This window comes from Engystomops pustulosus, chromosome 11 (genome assembly GCF_040894005.1).
Source record: "Engystomops pustulosus chromosome 11, aEngPut4.maternal, whole genome shotgun sequence".
NCBI classification, from domain to species: domain Eukaryota; kingdom Metazoa; phylum Chordata; class Amphibia; order Anura; family Leptodactylidae; genus Engystomops; species Engystomops pustulosus.
The window spans coordinates 32498000-32519554 of NC_092421.1; the positions used below are offsets into that span (position 1 = coordinate 32498000).

The 21555-nt window shown below is 45.1% G+C and overlaps 1 protein-coding gene across 1 annotated transcript; it reads left to right on the forward strand.

The window, feature by feature from the left end:
- The first annotated feature begins 240 nt into the window (after positions 1–240).
- MYOZ1 (myozenin 1) lies at positions 241–20252 on the forward strand. The gene is made up of 6 exons (XM_072130037.1): positions 241–427; positions 5209–5311; positions 7668–7858; positions 15780–16047; positions 18501–18678; positions 19564–20252. The coding sequence occupies exons 2-6, from the start codon at positions 5242–5244 to the stop codon at positions 19793–19795; spliced, it is 939 nt and encodes a 312-aa protein (XP_071986138.1). The 5' UTR covers positions 241–427; positions 5209–5241; the 3' UTR covers positions 19796–20252.
- Positions 20253–21555: the final 1303 nt, after the last annotated feature.

The following is a 21555-nucleotide window of genomic DNA, read 5'->3' on the forward strand; positions in this document are numbered from 1 at the left end:
TATTCCTCTAGCATGTTATTATGCTACAGTTTTTATAGCTTTTTATGTCTTGTTCTAGGAACCATTTATGCTACATATTAAATGCTGCTTTACGTCACCGTATAAGTGAGATTTCATAGTGCTCAGGACTGCTGAGATCCACCTTTTCTCCATTCCTCTTCTGTGCTCCTGCCATCTGAGATCCCCCTTACTTCTTTTACTATTTATAAACTTCAGGATGCCTCTGCAAGCAACATCCAAGAGTCAAATATACTGCACTTTGCATCAGCACTTTGTGCTGTGCAGACACCCCAGGACAGACGTCCCTCTTACTGCTGCTCTCTTCCATAGAGGACCCCAAGAAATTAAGAGACCCTCTAACAAGAAAAGGACATTCATACTACATCAGCGATAAAGGAGGAGAGCATTGCACTGACCTATTGATAAGGTATGTATTATTATGGTTGTTATGATGATGTCAGCATTGGGAAGGGCATTGGAAAGAAATTATGGACAATAAGAGAAAGTCTTTTTTGCTTTAAAAAAAAGAATAAAAATAATGACTTTTATTTATAAGTCATGAAATGTTTGGACTGAAACTAAAGCTGCCTGCAAGGGAATCCTGCTGAGACAGCAGGGCTAACCTCCCGAGAATGAGATGAATATAGACTGCAGCCAAATGCTGCTTGGGTAACGTAAGAACCCTCCAGAGATTTTACTAGGCTGGCTCCTTACTCTGTACCTTAGACCTTTCAATGTCCTGTAGAAACTTACTTCATGTACTTTCACAGCCGATGCCAAAAATGTCCCGATATCGGCAAAACCCCAAACTTTTGAAATATCATTAGAAACTGTGTGTATATTTTTTCAGGGTGTTATATTTGTAACAAATTGTATATTTTAAAGGTGAAGACAAGAAGCATTATTATCATTTCTTAGGAACTAGGCGAGACTAGGCGTAACTGGGAGAGGCTGGGCCCCATAGCAGATTTCTGAATTGGGTCCTTATAGCAGATATCTGAATACCACCACCACATTTCTTTTTGGCAAATAATTTTGGAAATGTGAACTTATCCTAAGTTATCAGCTCTGTCCCTCAGAAGTCAGTGGTTAGATGGTCTTCTCTCGGTGTATGGCTGCCACAAGACAGTGTTGGATTTTCCCATTATTCTGCTTTTATTATAGGTCAATTGGCCGGAGTTACACGGGAAACAATGTAACATTTAGTGTGAGTCTTTTTATGGCCATGCAGATGACATTTAGGCAGGATAATATTACTGGCTTCCCTTGGGGTCTTGGCAGGGCAGTTGGTGTAAGGTTTTGGTCAGGCAGTCCCTGACACTTTGAGTTAATAAAGTATTCAATCTTCTGCTGTCACTGTTATCTGTATTATTATATTATTGTATTGTCACTCATTGGATTCAATTACAAAATGCACTTTTCCTCACTTATACCATATGACTGTACATGTTGTTTTCCACACTTGTTGTTGTATTCTGTTTATAGCCCTTGATATGAAGCCATGATCTGTAATGCAGTCATAAAACACGTCACACTTGCCCAGTTGAGGTTTCTGATGACTTTTTAAATCCTATGTGTAGCAGCCATGACTTATATATTGTCAAGCACCGGCTTAAAATATCCTGTGTGTTTGTATAGCTTGGGGTAGTAAGGGATTTGCAGATTTGGACAATTTACAGCGACCATGTAATATATTCCTCATCTACAGATGTTACAGTATTTCAGTCATTTAGTGTTTAATCGGCCACCATTGCCTTTAGACATGTTGGGTGTGTTTAATATTGCAGTATGGGAAGTACAGGCAGTCCCCGGGTTACGTACAAGATAGATTCCTTGGTTTTGTACTTAAGTTGAATTTTTATGTAAGTTCGAACCGTATATTTTATAATTGTAGCTCCAGAAGAAAATTTCTTTTTGCCCCAGTGACAATTGGAATTTTATCATTTTTTGCTGTAATGGGACCAAGGATTGATTATCAATAAAACATTATTACAGACACTTTACAGCTGATCATTGCAGAGTGGGACTAACGAAAATAACCCATAAAGCTTCACCTTTATTGTTAGATAATGCATGCTATTGAAATATACAGCTGTAGACATGTCCATTGCAGCTTATCTGTTATATGGCATGCTAATAGTGGGGTGATTTGAGCAATGATCTGACTTTCAATCTATAGCTGATGTGTATGGGTAGCGTGACCGCAAGTTTGTATACTGCTACTGGATTGGAGGTTAATGGTGTCAGATGCCACTTTTAAGCCTTGAGGTCATTGCTGTATGTCAGTCACAGGGAAATACAACACAACCACCACTAGGACTATTGCTGCTGCATTAAGCCCCTAGAGCAGACCTGGGCATTGTATGGCCTGTGGGCCGCAGCCAACCCTCTAACTATCACTTTTATGTAAGGATGGGTTATATACTGAATACAGTATATCAGTAGTGGGAAAAACAGAGTTAGGCTACATTCACACTAACGTATGGGGGACGTATATACGGCCGACGTATATACGGCCGATATACGTCCCCCATAGGCAGCAATGGGCGCACGGCACCCTACGGGAGCGGTACGGTGCCGCACATGTGCGGCACCGTACCGTTCCGTACCCGGGAAAAAGATAGGACCTGTCCTATCTTTTCCCGTAATACGGCGCCGTGCGCCATAGGTTGCTATGGAGAGGGGCGGGGTGAGCTGCGCTCACCTCCTCCTCCTCTCCCCGTACACTGCCGTTGCCCGCTACGGTACGGTACGGGCGGGCAACGGCAGTGTGAATATAGCCTTAAATATATTAGTCTGACCCTCTAAAATCATTCCAATTTCTCATGTGGCCCCAAAGGAAAATGAAATGCTCAAAAGGGGGCCCTTCTCTCACCCTATCAGCACTCTGTTGCATAGTCATGGGGCGCTAATGGGTTGCATTGGTACCCACTGGCATAGAACAGGTCTACACTACCTAAAAATATTGATTTTAGAGACTGAACATAGTACTGAGGACAGGAATCTGAGCTTCAACATAGGGACAGTCACAGAATAAAATGGAAAAATAGACCACCCCATTAAAATATATTATTATAAATGCACAATGTAATGGCCTGGAGTGGGGCCACTGGACTGAAATAATTATGTTTAGATTGGCTTATTCTGTATGTTTGGGTGGGAGGGGTGTGATATCCAGACTTTCTCATGCTGATGGCTACATTTGGTTCTCATAATTTGTGTTATGTGCTCTTCCACTGGAGCGGTCTGTGTGGGTTTGTTAGGGAGTTTAAGTGGTTCTGTTGTCTTTGTTTTGGAAAAAATCTTAAAAGAAAAATTAAGCAAGTAATAGTAATGTTTTCCCTGTATAAACGTGACTTCTACAGAATATTTATTAGTAGGACTGCTCATTCCATAGTTCTCATTGGGTAAAAATAATCCTCAAGTATTTATAGAGGAGGGTTATTACTCTGCAAGTAAAAATGTAGTGCGACCTCTGGTCAGAAAGAAGCAAAAAATGTAGCAGACTCTTAAAGGAAATCTACCGTCAGATGTCCACTTTATTAACCATTAACGCTGCTGGGTAGCTCCAAGCAGCCTGGTTAGAATATATTTTTATTAGGAGCTTTATTCCTATAGTTTAGTTAATGATAACAAAGCACAAGTGGTTTGGCGGGTGTCACCTGAGCCTCTCCAGGGGCTCTGGCTATTACACCCCACCCAAGGAAGACATCACACAAGAGGAGACTGTGTTTATGCAATGGTCCAGCATTATTATAAAAGATGCCCAAAATTTATATTTCCTGCAAAACACAGAAACAGGAGCCAAGAAATCCAAAATGTATTTATACACTTATTTGTAAACGCACATGGAGGTTGCTATACAGAAAACGACATATAACGTAAAATTGTAAGCAGCATGTGTAATATGTATACAGACTTGTGGATGCAGAGGGAATCACAGACCCTCAAATCGCTGGCTGCACCCACTAAATAAATGGGTGGTGAAAGTTGTACTTTAATATTTTCCCCTGACCTATATGTAATGTTGGTGTTTGTTTTCCTGTTTCTTTAATTTATATTCATTATACAGTTATAGTAATTGGTTTCCAGTGTGACTTTGTCCCAGGTTAACATCTGCAAAGAGTTTGTATGTTCTCTCTGTGTTTGCATGGGTTTCCTCCGGGTACTCCGGTTTCCTCCCACACTCCAAAAACATACTGGTAGGTTGATTAGATTGTGAGCCCCATGGGGACAGGGAGCGATTTGGCAAAGCTCTGTGTGTGCTATAAAAATAAAGGAATGATTATTATTATTTATGTATCCATCTTTTTGGAGCCCATCTTCTGTCTCTTATCCCAACTTTTTTGTTGGTCAACTACGAACTGAGCTGTCTTCCTCCAGCATCTTATAGCATGTAACAATGCCACAGGCCTCTCCACCATTTGGGGTTATCCACAATTACATATTTATGACCTCTCCTATGAATAGGTCATTATTATCATTGGCCTGGAAACCATCAGTGGGAGTACAGATTATGTACAAGATGATTTGCTTTTAGTTTTATCTGTAATTACACAGATGATAAATCATAGGATACTACCTTGCCATATGAACATTGATTTTTATATGGTAATTTTTGGACACAAATATGTTAAAATTATTTAAAGGGTAGCTGTCATTTGAAATAATTTTATATTTTGTGATCATTTTTTATATATACTCCATTAAGGGGTTTTCCCACGAACACAAGATCCACGGAATAGGGCCTAACCTGCTGATCAGTGGTGGCCTCAGTGCTGGGACCCCTGCAGATCGCTTAAACAAGGGGTCCGACGGACCTCACGTTGCTCCTCAGACTAATGGAGCAGACGGCCACGCAGGACAGTTCTGCTCCATTAATCTCTTTGGAGCTGATCTAATTGCAGAGCACCGATCTCCGTCAGCTCCATAGAGATTAATGGAACAGAACGTCCATGCGCAGCCTTAAGCTCCAGTAATCTGACGGACCCCTCGTTTTCGCAATCTGTAGGGGTCTCAGCACTGGGACCACCACTGATCAGCAAGTTAGGCCCAAAATACACAGACAAAAACTGTGGTATGGCAGGGTTTTCTGCCCTTACATGGGTTCAAACAGGTCAGAAAATGAAAAGTCCAGGAAAAGAGCATTAGTTGATAACTTTCTGAGTTTTCACTTTAAAATGAATAATAAATAATTTCTATTAACAGTAAAACAAAAAACCTACTGAAGTATCTGCTGCAATGCCACTGTCTGGAACTCCCGCCCCAAACAAGAGGAAAAAGGCAACAAAAATCATCATGGAGCTCACCTGTAAGTAGATTTTTCTTTTTATCTCAAAAGCTACAGTTGTTTTCTACCTTCTCCTGTAACATTTATGAAATCTAATAAGGTAGATGTGATGTAGGCTGCTGCTCTAATCCTCACCCCCATACTTATTTTGTTTGACTAGTAAATTCTGTATAAGCAATGAAAATCGTTAGCTTTGGTTTATGCAAATCAGCGCCGCAGGCTACTAGGGTGTGGAGTAGACATACTCACCTACCAGTGTGTGCTTGGTACTGCAGCTGCTTCCACTCCTCTGTAATCCTCTGCGCATGAGCGCAGGAGGAAGCGCGCTGAAGACAAGCTGCTAGGTGGGGAAGGCCAGCTACTGGGCGTGGTGTAGCCTTTATTCCTGCCCCACAGTGCGGCTGCTAAACGCCCCAGTAGCCTTCAGTGCTAATTTGCATAAACCAAAGATAACAATTTCCATTGCTTATCCAGAATTTAATGTTTAAAGAAAATAACTATGGCGGTGAGGATTAGAGCAGCAACCTACATCAGATCTACCTTTAAGCAGAAGTCACAATCACATTTTGGGGAAACCATGGTAATTTTGTCCATCCACCTACTTCAGTAGACCTGCTGAGAGCAGGGGTGTATTAAGACTGCCATGGGCCCTGGGCTGTAGGAATATTATAGCCCCCACAAGTCTGTAATTCACTTCCTACATATAATACTAGAATCAAGCTTCTTGGGAAATTGGGGATGGGTCCTTTCTGCCCTGCTTCAACCTAAAGTTTCAGGACTTTTGGAGGATTTTTAAAGGTCCTGAAATGGCCTTTATGTGGATTTCATGGGTGAAGGTCCTTCTCAATATATAATTTGGTGGGTGGCTTGGGTGGCCAAGGGCCCCCTAGAAGACTTGGGACCTGGGCTACCACCCAAACCGCCTATATTATAATCCACTACTGGCTGAGAGTGGCCATTATGGAATGTGTCTTGCGGATCGGGGGACATGTATCTTTATTTCTGCTAGTCAAATTGTCTCACTTTTGCGAATTTTTAACTGCGACTTTTGCTGTCGTTTTTCAAGGACGTCTTGGCTGCACCTTGTGCAGTGTGCCATATGTAACTTTATTTTCCAGATATTCCATGCAATGTATCACTTTTTTTGCTTATTTTTGCTACTTTTTAGCCGCAAATCTGGACCTGGTCCAGGACAGGTGCAAAAGAAGGCTTTTTTTATGGAGCCTGTTTTAACCTGTAAATTGGAATTATTTCACATGCTTTAAATGTTTAACATTTTGTACAGTAACCTGTTTTTAGAAAATTCATAAATTGTTGCATTTACATTTTTTTTTTAATGTTTTTAAATGTATTGATTACTTCTTAGGGTGAGGTCACACGTGGCGTTTTGATTGCGTTTTAATTGTATTTTGAAACCTATTACAACAGCTGAGGAGAGGAGATTTGCCTAATTACATTAGTGTTAACATTTGCGTTAAAATAGCATTTACTATGCGTTTTGTAAATACAAATGTTAACAGTAATGTAATTGGGCAAATCACCTCTCCTCAGCTGTTATGTGTTTCAAAATGCAATCAAAATGCCATGTGTAACCGCAACCTTAAGGCCCCTTCCACACTTGCGTTGCAGATCACGTCAGTGTTTGATCAGGGTGCGATCAGGGTTTGGTCAGTGAAAAACGCACATTTTGCATCAGAGTGCAATCAGTCAGAGTTTGTTCAGTGTCTCAGTTTTTCATGTGCGTTTTTGATGCAATTTCAATGCGTTTTTCACGCGCAGAAAATGCGCGTGAAATGTACTCAGCACTGAGCTCTATCTTTTCTATGGCAATTGATGCGTGAAAAACGCATTGCACTTGCATTGCACTTGCATGTGTCTCAGAGTACAATGCGTTTTTGATGCATCTCCATAGACTTGTATGGTGCGTTTTTCACGCGCGTGACTTGCAAAAGTATGTCGAAATTTAAACGTGCGTTAAAAAAAACACGCGTGTGTGCGTGAAAAAAAATGCAAGTCTGAAAAGACCCATTGGTTACAATGGGTCAGAGTGCAATGCAAGTTCTGCGCGCCAAAAGCATGGACAGAAAATGTGGTGGATGACTTGTATGGTTGCAATAGGTGCTCCACTTTTTGTCTCAGCAGCACATCCTGTGAATTTCTTCCACAGTTATCAAAATCTACCGATAGTCCTCAGTTTATCATATGGTCAGTGTTACATTGACACCTTGTGGCCCTGTATTAAATATTTGGACACTATATAATATATAAAAGGTGGGCCCTAATAGAAGGTCCCTACAAAACAGATGAGTCAACCAGAAATTGTTTTTGATCAAAGAAAATGACAGAATTGTGCAATATATTTCTGTTATCGTTTTAGCATCAGGAGAAGGAGAGCAGGATGCCTCCAGACTAAATTTAGGGAAGAAGATCAGTGTTCCCAGGGATATCATGCTGGAGGAGCTATCTCTGTTAAGCAACAAAGGCTCAAAGATGTTCAAACTTCGTCAAAAGAGAGTGGAAAAATTCATCTATGAGAACAATCCTGATGTCTTCTCTGACAACTCATTGGTAAGTTGATGAGGAGTTTATTGTTGGTTATCAAAAACAGACATGTTTTAAAAGTTTCTGTTTAAGGAATTCATATGGAATGAATAAGAGGGATACAGTGGGAAAGTCTTATTATTAAAGGGAACCTGTCATGAGTATTTAACCCTACACTAACATCAACCTGTTATATCCAGGACATTTAGGGGTCACAATAGGCCACATTTATCAAAATGGATTGTGCAGAGGGCGCCAGATTCCTCATAACTGTTGCATCCTCTTTATTAATCTGGCGCCCCCCGCACTGCTCGGGAAGTGTGCACCATTTTTTGGCGCACATTTAACATAAAGCATGCAATACGATTCTGTCGAGTCACTGCAATAAATGTGTCGCACTGGAACGGTCCTTTAGGTGCAGAATTTTGTGCTGCAGCGGACGTGACACAAAACTGGCGCAGACGCTTTATAAATAGATCTATAAGAAGTTTGCACGTTCTTTTCAGTGCAAAGTCAAACGGAAACTGGCACAAACACATTAATATATGTGGGACAATGGGGCTTATTTACTTAAGGTCCAGTGGCCGCATTTCTGTCAGGTTTTCTGACGTTTTCGAGATTTGTGCCGCTGGGACAGGTATTTAGAAGGGGATTGTGTCGCACGCGATCGGATTTTGGGATTTTGCCACAATCGCGCCAGCTTTCATGCGACACAAATCGGGTGGCGTGGTTGTCAAACGATCCGGATTCAGACAAACCGCGAGATTTAACTTCAAAATTGTGTCGCAAGCCAAGCACTTACATACACCGGGAACAAGAAGGTGAGCGACACAAGAAAACAGCCGCAAGATCGTCGGACACTTGGGAACTCCTGTGGCCGGGTAAGTAAATGTGGCCTCAATATCTTTCCATATTCTGGGATATGCAGAAATTCTCTAAAAAAATAATTTTGAATATTGAATTATAGTAGAAGTAGTAATAGTAGTAGTCACTGGTGTGGAGAAAATGGCCTGGATGATAACACCTAAACCAGGTACATAATTACAAATCTGGGTTGCATTAGCTATAGGTAACTTATGATGATGTGCTTGTCCTGTAGGACATAATTCAAGCCTGAAGGAGACATCCCAGGCTGACCCTACTGTGCTGCCATGACAGGTTATTTAATTACGACATTATAGAAGAACAGTATTGTGAGACAGTCACAATCCTGGATAGCAGTAGACCATGACTTGAACACAATGGAACGTTGGCGCCTTCCAGTTACTGCTGTTGTACATGTACAATAGGATACAAAAGTGTTTTATTAAAACTTTGTTGGTCGAAATGCTACATTTAAGCAATCATACCGCAATATACGGTAATACTTATCCTGCATCAACGCTAAGATATTTACATAATGCTAATTACACTGGGGCGCTCAGGCTACGTCACTCGAGTGCCTCAGGGAGCGGGAACCTCTTATTTTAATTTATGTACTCCCCCTGGAGCGCTAGCTTTCCTGCCTGTCAACCATATGATGTGAGCGGAACTGCTCGCGCTATGGGGGGAGTGCATAAATTAGAATGTGAGGCTCCCTGAGGCACTCGAGTGACGTAGCCTGAGCACTCCAGGGCAATTAGTATTAATTTATAGAGTTAGAATAAAAGAAGTCAACTGATGGTAGAAATCCTTTAACTGTTACTGCTGCCTTGTAGATCTCACCACATAGATTGTAGGGGGTCATTGTTAATCTATGTTACGCCCCTGCAGTACTACTACCACAACAGACGGATCCTTTGGAGCTTCTCTCTCCCATTGATGTCACCATGTCTATGTCAAAATTTTGTGGCCTCAGTGACTGAACTTAATGCGGCTGCAAGATTTCGTCAGAGAGCAGTGAGACCGTCGGGAAGGGGAAGTGGCGGAGGAGCAAACAGAAGTGGTCAGAGTGCTGCGGGCGTGAATTGTCTATCTGTGCCCCTGACATGTCTATTTCCCGTGAAATAACAGTTCTGCTTCATTTTTTTGGAAGTGGGACCCTACAGTCCGTGTCTGTGGTGGGACACCCTCCTAACTGAAAACACCCACTTGCCTAACCCCTCATAGCATGTCAATAGTGGTGACAGGACCTTACTAAGGATGAGTTTTTAAATAATGGCTACTCACTATTCAAATCAAGATAGAGTTTTGTGATAACTATTTTATACAGTGATGTAAATATTTCTACCTTGCATTCACATAGATAAAGAATCAATTAACAGTATATGAAACAGAAGAAACCCTGTATCCTTCCCAGGAGTCAGACAAAGTCTAGATAACAAATGGAATTGCATTAGTGCTTGCAGATCATATGAGGCATCGGAATTTTTTTAATAAGTATTGAAGCATGTGTTTTGCTCAGAGACTAAGTTTTGGTTCGTGACCACAAAGTCCAACTTGAGAGTTGTCTAACTTTACTGGCATGTGTTGCTGAGAGACAGTAACATTTAGCAGAGCCTTGCAATGCCTTCAGAGACCGTTCAACGGCATGGTGGAAATAGAAACACATATGGCACCCTCAATCATACCCAGCCCAAAAATACAAATAAAACATATATGGACCTGTTTAAATAAGGGCCTATCATGTTTCTTACCCTGTGTGTTTTAGTAAATATTCAAGAAACAACAAATCTGGAGCTTCATCTCTCAAAACTGTACTATGAGCCATTTTTCTTTTATTCCTTCTAGAAGTTCATGCATAATTTTACAACTTTTATTGCCAGCTGGGGGCGTGTGCATACACAGTCTGACACTGTCCAATCAGTGTGGCTTTGCAGGGACACACCCCTTTGTGAAGGGGAAATGGTAATGGCCAGTTGTCAATTTATTCATTGATTTACAGGAGGAATAACAGAGAAACAGCACTACACAGAATCTTCACAATTGTTATTTCATCAGATGCCAGACATAGAAGCATTGATTCTAGGGGAGACAGTCTCTGTCATACATCACAGCCCTGTCGTAGTCTTGTTGCCTGATGGCACCAACTCTGCCCTCGCATAATTCCCACCGTTAAGAATAACTCATGTTCCAGTATGTAACTGAGTAAGATTGATTGGAAATTGCTATTTTCTTTGATAATGGATGGTTCAAGTTTTTTTTTTCGCTTCTTTTATTCCATCTGATGGCATATGATATAAATATTCTGAATTTTAAAAGACATCTACCGTCAGGATGAAGGATTGTAAATCAAGAAGGATCTGCTCTTCTTTTAGCTTTTTATTCCCTGGTTTTTACACAAAAAGGATTTTAAAATTATGCAAATGAGCCTAGGGGGCTCTAGGCTCCATATGTTTTAATGGAGCCTGAAGCCCCTTAGGCTAATTGCATAATTTTAAATTCCTTTTTGTGTAAAAACCAGGAAATAAGAAGCTAAAAGAAGAGAGGATCCTACATGAGGGGTCACACACGAGTATGTTAGTGTGCTTGGTTTACAATCCTTCATCCTGATGGTAGATTTCCTTTAATCAGATTTAGTCAGGAGAGAATACACACAGCATAGCCGATGCTACGTGCAGGTTCTGTGCCCAGTGAACCTTTCCTTATCCTTCCTGAGTAAGGTCTGTTCTGCAGTTTAAGCCTTCGAGTGCACAGGGTTATATAATCCCAGCGAGTCTCTTGCTTCTTCCTTCTTACATTTCTGTCTATATTTAGCTTTCGCAACAGCTGTTGTAGGAGCTGGTTTACATATTCTCTCTTCAGAGCGGGCACTTACACCATCTATGACAAAATACCAGTTTATAAGTCACTTGCCTGTAAACCTGTCATGTAACATGTCTAACATCTATCTTACTCTACGTTACCACTTTAATAATTGTTACAGGTTTATACACACTTGTACATAAAAATCGACTCTGTGTTCTTCATTTTTTATTTTGTACATTAAATTTGAAAGTGACATGGAAAACCGTTCTATTTTTCACATGTCACTCATTTGTAAGAATTTATCATTTGGATCTTTTTATTTTTTTTATTTCTTTCATTCATTTCTGGAAGGTGGCTCCTGCTTGTAAACATCCCCCACCGGGGCCTAGCCTTTTCTTGGGGCCTGGAGGCAGCCGGGGCTCATAATACCGGAGTGGCTTGCTATTGTAGCCTAGGCACGCTCATACCTCCCAACCGTCCCGTTTTTGACATGACAGTCCCGTTTTTTGGGCTCTGTACACGCGTCACAGGCGGTTGGGAGAATGTCACGGCTCCCCCCCCCTCTCCCCCGCTTTGTCCCGCCTCCTCCTGGCTCCGTAGATAAGAGCTGCAGAGCAGCGGAAGCATCGGAGCCAGGCGGAGGCGGGACCAGCCCCTGCTACCTCCTCACATGATGAAGTCATGTGAGACGGTAGCTCCGCCCCCGGCTGGCCCCGCCCCCTCCGCGAGTCAAGTTGCAGCCCGGGAGAAGACTTAATGACTGGAACCAGGAGAGGTAAGAACCTGAGGGGACAGGGGGCCACAGGAAGAGGGGGCCAGGATACAGGACAGGGAGAGCTGGAGGACACAGGTGAAGGCTGCAGGGCACTGTTGAATTCTGCTGGGGGACAGGAGGAGGCTACTGGGGGACAGGAGGAGGCTACTGGGGGACAGGAGGAGGCTACTGGGGGGCAGTGAAGGCTACTGGGGGACAGGACGAGGCTACTGGGGGACAGGAGGAGGCTACTGGGGGACAGTGAAGGCTGCTGGGGGACAGGAGGAGGCTACTGGGGGACAGGAGGAGGCTACTGGGGGACAGTGAAGGCTGCTGGGGGACAGGAGGAGGCTGCTGGGGGACAGGAGGAGGCTAATGGGGGGACAGGAGGAGGCTAATGGGGGACACCGGAGGAGGCTGCTGGAGGACACCGGAAGAGGCTGGAGGACAGGAGCTGCAGGAGGAGGATGGAGGCCACAGGAGGAGGATGGAGGTCACAGGAGGAGGATGGAGGTCACAGGAGGAGGATGGTGGACATGAGCTACAGAAGGAGGATGGTGGACATGAGCTACAGAAGGAGGATGGAGGACATGAGCTACAGAAGGAGGATAGAGAACAGGGAGATACAGGAGGTGCAGGAGCTACAAGAGGAAGCTGGAGGCCACAGGAGGAGGATGGAGGACAGGAGCTACAGAAGGAGGATGGAGGACAGGAGGAGGCTGGAGGACAGGAGGATACAGGAGGAGGATGGAGGACAAGAGGCCACAGGAGGAGGATACTGGAGAAGGATGGAGGACAGGAGGATACAGGAGGAGGATGGAGGATACTGGAGAAGGATGGAGGACAGGAGGAGGATGGAGGATACTGGAGAAGGATGGAGGACAGGAGGATACAGGAGGAGGATGGAGGATACTGGAGAAGGATGGAGGACAGGAGGATACAGGAGGAGGATGGAGGACAGGAGGAGGATGGGGGATACTGGAGAAGGATGGAGGACAGGAGGCCACAGGAGGAGGATACTGGAGAAGGATGGAGGACAGGAGGATACAGGAGGAGGATGGAGGATACTGGAGAATACTGGAGAAGGATGGAGGACAGGAGGAGGATGGAGGACAGGAGGAGGATGGAGGATACTGGAGAAGGATGGAGGACAGGAGGATACAGGAGGAGGATGGAGGACAGGAGGAGGATGAAGGATACTGGAGAAGGATGGAGGACAGGAGGCCACAGGAGGAGGATACTGGAGAAGGATGGAGGACAGGAGGATACAGGAGGAGGATGGAGGATACTGGAGAAGGATGGAGGACTGGAGGAGGATGGAGGATACTGGAGAAGGATGGAGGACAGGAGGAGGATGGAGGATACTGGAGAAGGATGGAGGACAGGAGGATACAGGAGGAGGATGGAGGACAGGAGGAGGATGGAGGATACTGGAGAAGGATGGAGGACAGGAGGATACAGGAGGAGGATGGAGGATACTGGAGAAGGATGGAGGACAGGAGGAGGATGGAGGATACTGGAGGAGGATGGAGGACAGGAGGAGGATGGAGGATACTGGAGAAGGATGGAGGACAGGAGGCCACAGGAGGAGGATGGATAACAGGAGGCCACAGAATGAGGAGGATAGAGAACTGGGACCACACTATGTGAGGAGGGGTGGGGGTAGGGGTACAGATAGGATTATGTATAAATTTGGGAGATTAAATAAAAGTGGAAAACCAAATATAAAGGGAGGATAAAATTAAAGAGGTGTTTTATATGTTGGAGAGTTGCAGTGTAATTATACGGGTCCACGGGGGTGGGGGGCAAAGTAAGGGGCGTTGTTCTATGTGGGGACCATCAAGGTCAATATTATACTATGCTTGTGGGTGTGGCATTGGGCGTGGTTTAGAAAAAGGGGAGGGGCTTTTTTCCCTCTTTCTCTCGCCCAAAAGTTGGGAGGTATGGGCACGCTGATGTCATGGTGCATGGAATGGGGACCAGAGGGCTGTCCTACAGCCTGGCAGGTGGTGTGTACAAGAAATATGGAGAGAGGCTGATGCAGTGGTTTCTGGAGTGGACATGGAGAGTGGTGCGCAGGAATAGTGCACCAGCCTGATAGTAGATGCAGGCTGGTATAGTTGAGATGGAGCGGTGTCCAAACTGTAGAAGCTGCAGCTCTGGATTAGAGTGTCTTGACTCAGTTCCTGGGATTGGTATCTATGACAGCAATGAAGGTGTGCTTCACACAATGGGGCACATTTACTAAGGGTTCCGTGGACTGCATTTCCTGTCGGGTTTCCCGACTATTTCCGATTTGCACCGCATTTAACAGGGGGTTTTGACGCACGCAATCAGATTTTGGCGCAATCACGCTGACTTCCATGTGACACAAATAGGGGGGGGGGCGTGGCCGTCGGACAACCTGACTGATTTAGACTGAGCGCGGGATTTAAAAGTCAAATTGTGTTGCAAGACATGCACTTACATGCAAGAAGGTGAACTCCAGCAGACAGTCCAGATCGGGGATCGCGACAGGAACGGGTAAGTAAATGTGCCCCACTGTCTCTCTGTTCACTCTGACCATGCTAAGACCAGTTAAGACAGACCATGTGTTCCCCCGGCACAGGGGCTTTATACTCCCCCTGTTCAATCACACTTCAGCTTACAATACAGCCACATAATTGGATAGTTACACGCATGTAACTGTTGCCTTTCCAGGCAGAGGCTACAGCTGCAATTTACCTATGGTCTCCTGGCATTGTCCTCTGGATGACTTATGCAGGCTCACAAGAGGGCGCTGTTAGCAACTTCCACCTTGGCTATACGTTGAGAGGGGTGTTGTAACATCTTAATGTAAAAAATAAGGCACAATGACAGAAAAAAGGATAAACAACAAAAGTGCACAATTAAGCCAATTGTCTGTGCAATTAATCATCTCTATGCACTGGTTTAGGCAGACCTGTAAAAACACCATTATTGGCTGTAAAAATAGAGATTCTCTTGATACTCCTTTGATTTTCATATTATATATAGCACAGATAAGAAGCAGTTCTATGCTGTATTAAGCCATATACATATACAGATTGCTTAAAGTACAGTAGGATCCATCTGAGCAGGGAAATCTTGAAGTGCAGAGCCTGACACACATCTGCTCTCCTGTGGCCGGGTCTGGTACTGTAGCCCCTTTTTAGCCCATTTTGGATGGTTCCATGTCATGTACTGCAGTGGAAATACAACAACACTCAAGTGCCATAGCCTCCTCATTCAGGTCATCTGTGGAAGGCAAGAGAACCAGAGGAAGGGCTCAGCAGAAGATGAATGGTAATGGAATAAAACAACTTGCTCGGGAACACTTTCATTTCTGTTGCTAAAATGTATTCCATGGTATAAATGTTTTATTAAGTTTGTTATGTGTGATGCACAGACACTCAAATTAATTTCATAGCACCATGAGTACAGGGGTTAAAATAGATCTATGACTGATGGGTATTAACCAAGGTTTAAAGATGAAACACTCAATGGTTATCTTGTTTCTGTCTTCTGTAGGACCACTTCCAGAAGTTCATACCATCTGTTGGAGGCCAGTTGGGTGTCGGCGGACAAACAGGTGTTGGGGGAGGAGGTTATGGATTAATACAAGGCAGTGGACAATTTGTGTCTAGTGTGTCTGGAGGACATCGTGGGCCTGGAGGTCAACAGCCACCTATTCCTCCACCAAAACCAGGGAGCAAAGGTGGTGCAGGAGGTCAGCAAGGCACCGGTGGTAGTGGAGGCCAAGGGGGCGACGTGAGTGTTGATGGCCCAGAGGGACAAGGTAATTACATCACCAATGTAAAGGTATACACTACTAGGTATTGAAACCAATTTGAGAAAACAGTCACTTTGAAATTTCACACCAGCATCTACAAGGATAGAACTTTAATGTCAGGACTGTCTAATCCGGCCCATGAGGAACATTATAAAGTATTTTGAGATCTATAACAGATTGTAATGAATGAGGAGGAAAATCCCCATATACTGCCATACTGTACTGTAATATGGCAGTATATGATAGGATTGATCAGACACCCTAGGGTTAGAGTACCCTAGGGAGTCTGAAAAATAGTAAAATTAAAAATAAAATAAAAAAAATTAATAAACAGTAAAAATCATAAACACATTAGTTATCGCCTCCGAAAATGGCCGATCTATCAAAATATAATAATTTTTTTTTCACTGCGTTTAACCCCGTAACGGAAAATAGCATTGCAGCCCCCGTGCCCCAGTATACAGCCTGCAGCCCCTGTCCCCCAGTATACAGCCTGCAGCCCCCTGTCCACAGTATACAGCCTGCAGCCCCCTGTCCACAGTATACAGCCTGCAGCCCCAGTTCACAGTATACAACCTGCAGTGAATTGCACCCCCCAGTATACAGCCAGCAGCCCCCTGTCCCTAGTATACAGCCTACAGCTCCGGTCCCTAGTATACAGCCTGCAGCCCACTGTCCCTAGTATACAGCCTGCAGCCCCCTGTCCCTAGTTTACAGTCTGCAGACCCCTGCCCCCCCAGTATACAGCCTGCAGCGCCTGCCCCCCAGTATACAGCCTGCAGCCCCTGCCCCCCATATACAGCCTGCAGCCCCTGGCCCCCAGTATACAGCCTACAGCCCCTTGCCCCCAGTATACAGCCTGCAGCCCCTGGCCCCCAGTATACAGCCTGAAGCCCATGCCCCCAGTATACAGCCTGCAGCCCCTACCCCCAGTATACAGCCTGCAGCCCCTGACCCCCTGTATACAGCCTGCAGCCCCTGGCCCCCAGTATACAGCCTACAGCCCCTGGCCCCCAGTATTCAGCCTACAGCCCCTGGCCCCCAGTATACAGCCTGCAGCCCCTGGCCCCCAGTATACAGCCTACAGCCCCTGGCCCCCAGTATACAGCCTGCAGCCCCCTGTCCACAGTATACAGCCTGCAGCCCCCTGTCCACAGTATACAGCCTGCAGCCCCTGGCCCCCAGTATACAGCCTACAGCCCCTGGCCACCAGTATACAGCTTGCAGCCCCTGGCCCCCAGTATACAGCCTACAGCCCCTGGCCCCCAGTATACAGCCTGCAGCCCCCTGTCCACAGTATAAAGCCTGCAGCCCCTGGCCCCCAGTATACAGCCTACAGCCCCTGGCCCCCAGTATACAGCCTGCAGCCCCCTGTCCACAGTATACAGCCTGCAGCCCTTGGCCCCCAGTATACAGCCTACAGCCCCTGGCCCCCAGTATACAGCCTACAGCCCCTGGCCCCCAGTATACAGCCTGCAGCCCCTGGCCCCCAGTATACAGCCTGCAGCCCCTGGCCCCCAGTATACAGCCTGCAGCCCCTGGCCCCCAGTATACAGCCTGCAGCCCCTGCCCCCCAGTATACAGCCTGCAGCCCCTGCCCCCAGTATACAGCCTGCAGCCCCTGCCCCCATTATACAGCCTGCAGCCCCTGCCCCCAGTATACAGCCTGCAGCCCCTGCCCCTAGTATACAGCCTGCAGCCCCTGCCCCCAGTATACAGCCTGCAGCCCCTGGCCCCCAGTATACAGCCTACAGCCCCTGGCCCGCAGTATACAGCCTACAGCCCCTGGCCCGCAGTATACAGCCTACAGCCCCTGGCCCCCAGTATACAGCCTGCAGCCCCTGGCCCCCAGTATACAGCCTGCAGCCCCTGGCCCCCAGTATACAGCCTGCAGCCCCTGGCCCCCAGTATACAGCCTGCAGCCCCTGGCCCCCAGTATACAGCCTGCAGCCCCTGACCCCCAGTATACAGCCTGCAGCCCCTGACCCCCAGTATACAGCCTGCAGCCCCTGCCCCCATTATACAGCCTGCAGCCCCTGCCCCTAGTATACAGCTAGCCCCTGCCCCCCAGTATACAGCCTGCAGCCCCTGCCCCCCAGTATACAGCCTGCAGCCCCTGCCCCCAGTATACAGCTAGCCCCTGCCCCCCAGTATACAGCCTGCAGCCCCTGCCCCCAGTATACAGCCTGCAGCCCCTGGCCCCCAGTATACAGCTAGCCCCTGCCCCCCAGTATACATTCCCTCCCAGAGGAATGCCCAGCCTATAAGAGAAAAAAAAGTGTACTCACCTTCCGACGTCCCGGCAGGTCCTCTTCTAGTCATCAATGTTCCGGCTCCCTGTGTCCGTGCGGTAACAATATACCTACATGTTAATCAGAGGCTTTTTATTTAAGACATTGTTACGGTATATTGATGAGTACTATATTTTTTGTCTTCCTTTACTTGATGTGTCATTTCAGATGGTCAGTCTAGCCAGCCAGATGGTGAAGGTGGGAAGCATATCACTGTCATTAAGACCTACCTTTCTCCCTGGGACAAAGCTTTGGGAGTGGATCCACAGCAAGCGACAACACTAAATGTTAACTTACTGGATTTTAGTACAAAGGCTGAACTATGCAAATATAAATCATTCAACAGGTAAGTAGCCACCCATTAACATTAGTGCTCTTTTTTCCCTCCAGAACAGTTAATGTCTCATCTGATCTTAGTCTTGGTAATTATTGAGGTTAAGTTCTTAATGCGTAATGCTTAATTTTTTATTAATCCTCTTATCATCCAAGTATAATTTTTGTGTGTTAGAGGAAAGCAAGTATTCAGATATAAACCCCCGGACCAGAAGTAACCCAAAAATCATGGCCTGGCTGCAGGCTGGGTCACATCAGACCAGACATCATTTACTGTAGGTTGGAATCGGATTTTGGTGCATCGGTGCCGGCTTTCACACAACACAAATCGGGGGGCGGGCCGCCGGACGATCTGACAGATTCGGACAACGCGCAGGATTTAACATCGGAAATTGTGTCGCAAGACACGCACTTACAAGCATCAGGAAGGAGGTGGACTCCGGCGGACCGCAGCGGGGGAAGCGGCACATGCAGGATCTCGGGGCGCACAATGTTGGTGAATCACGCTGAACTTAATCTTCGTCGAACTGTCCGGATCGGGGATCGCGACAGGACCAGGTAAGTAAATGTGCCCCAATATCTACTTAGGTGTATATAGGCCCATTTCCAACAACCACCACTCCAGTGGTTTAATGGTATATTGTGTAAGTATGTTTAGAAAATCCTTGTTCAAGTATGCTAGAAAGGCAGAAAACCTAAAACTGACCTTCCTTTGGGAAAAAACCTTGTCCTTGTGTGGACAAACTTTTAAGTAATAGTGTATAACAAATGGTGGAAATTCTTAAAGAGATGTTCCACTGGAGAAATTAATGTTTTAAAGTTGCTCTTCTAAATGATGTTAATAATCTGTAGATAATAATAAAGTCTCCTTATCAATAATGGTTATTATTTATTGTAGGTCTGCAATGCCTTATGGAGGATATGAGAAAGCATCAAAATTGATGACTTTCCAGATGCCTGAATTTGATGCCGGTCCTGTGGAACCAGAGCCTGTAACAGTCTTCAACCCTACTGTTACCAACAGACCATCCTTCAACAGGACACCAATTGGATGGTTGGGATCTAGTGAGGGTACACACTACAACATTGAACTTAATGTGCCCGTTGATGGTGAAACAGAAGAACTGTAAAATCTGGGAACACCAGGAAGAAAAAAAAACTGTAGCCTGTAGGTGTATGAGAATTTACAGATATGACCTGTTCCATTGGCCTCCAAGTCTTACAAGGAAATGTGCAATAAGATATGACTACTTATCTGCCAATGGCACAGGTCACATCAACACCATGTCCTAATATGCCCTCTTTAAAGCAGCCAGGCTTTCCTATGTATGTTGATGTAAACTATAGCTCTCGGTGATGGTTTTATTTAAAGGAAAACAGGAAATGTTGGAAGGAGTCAGTAAGATAGGCTTAAGAAAATGTAAAAAATAGACAGCCAGTAGAAGACAAAGAACGCTTCATGTTTTATGCACTGTGGCAGAAAGGACAGTCTGTAAAGTGTAACCTATCTACTCAAAATCCAAATGCTCTTGATTTACAATTTTTTTCATTAGTGTAACTGAATAAACACGTGCAGTATCTACAGAATCATGGAGTCTTTGTTCTGGAGGGGCTTCCCTGGGGGCACCGAGAGAGCGTCACTGGTTTATATGGGGTATGGTGTATCCTCCCAATGGAATTTGCATACACATCACTTTAAAAAAACCTGTTTCCATAAGCTCCAGTTAAATTATAAAATGTTTACACATCCTGAAACCTCATTGCCATGGCTGGAAACATCCTGTTCAGCCATTGGTTGGTAGAGTGGCCACTCCTAGTGTAGTGCTGTGGCTGGAGCAGAGGGAGGTGAGGGTGTGTTAAGTAACGATTCCTTATCGTATTTATCAATGAAGAGACCGTGTATATAGATTTTTATAATTGTCAAACTGCTTCATATAGACTGAAAGACTCGTGCACGTTTTCCCATCATAAGGATTTGCCATCCACAGACCTGTGCTGGGTGCCCTTTATTGTTTGACCAAACCTATGTTTAGGATATTCAATACTCACTGCTGTGCATTAGGCATCATGCTAACAAAGTGCCCGTGAAAAGAAAGCCAAGCAGGTGACTCGAGACTTCACCAAGCTCTTTACCTTCGTTGGACCGTCTTCATGGCTGGCCTTCTTGTTTGACGTATCTCCACTCGATGTGCACAGAGTACCAGCAGTAAACGCATGCATAGCACTTGCTTGCCTTCACAGGACTTAGTCCACATCCTCAATAGCTGATCCATGCTGACAGAAAAGCTTCTCCGACACTTCGACAGAGGAGCCCTCCCCCACCATTGCAGTCCAACCCTTCATTCTCCTTCCCCCCTTGCACCAACTATTGAAGAACAAAACCTGATCCCGACAACTGCTTATGACCTTCCAGCATCCATGTGAAAAGGTAACTTTAAGGAGCATTGAAATAAACCAAATAAATTGAAGGTGGGAACAATAAACTGTGGGATACCTTTTGTGCAGCATATGTACCTTCAAAACCAAATTATAACATGCCCAATGTTCTTTTTTTGCCTTTTGCAAACAAATGATCCAACAAATCAATCAAAAAGTCCATATTCATTATTTAGTTGGGGGTATATTGCAGCTTCAGCTACCTTCTAGTGTAATATACACTCACCGGCTAGTTTATTAGGTACACCTGTCCAACTGCTCGTTAACACTTAATTTCTAATCAGCCAATCACATGGCGGCAACACAGTGCATTTAGGCATGTAGACATGGTCAAGACAATCTCCTGCAGTTCAAACCGAGCATCAGTATGGGGAAGAAAGGTGATTTGAGTGCCTTTGAACGTGGCATGGTTGTTGGTGCCAGAAGGGCTGGTCTGAGTATTTCAGAAACTGCT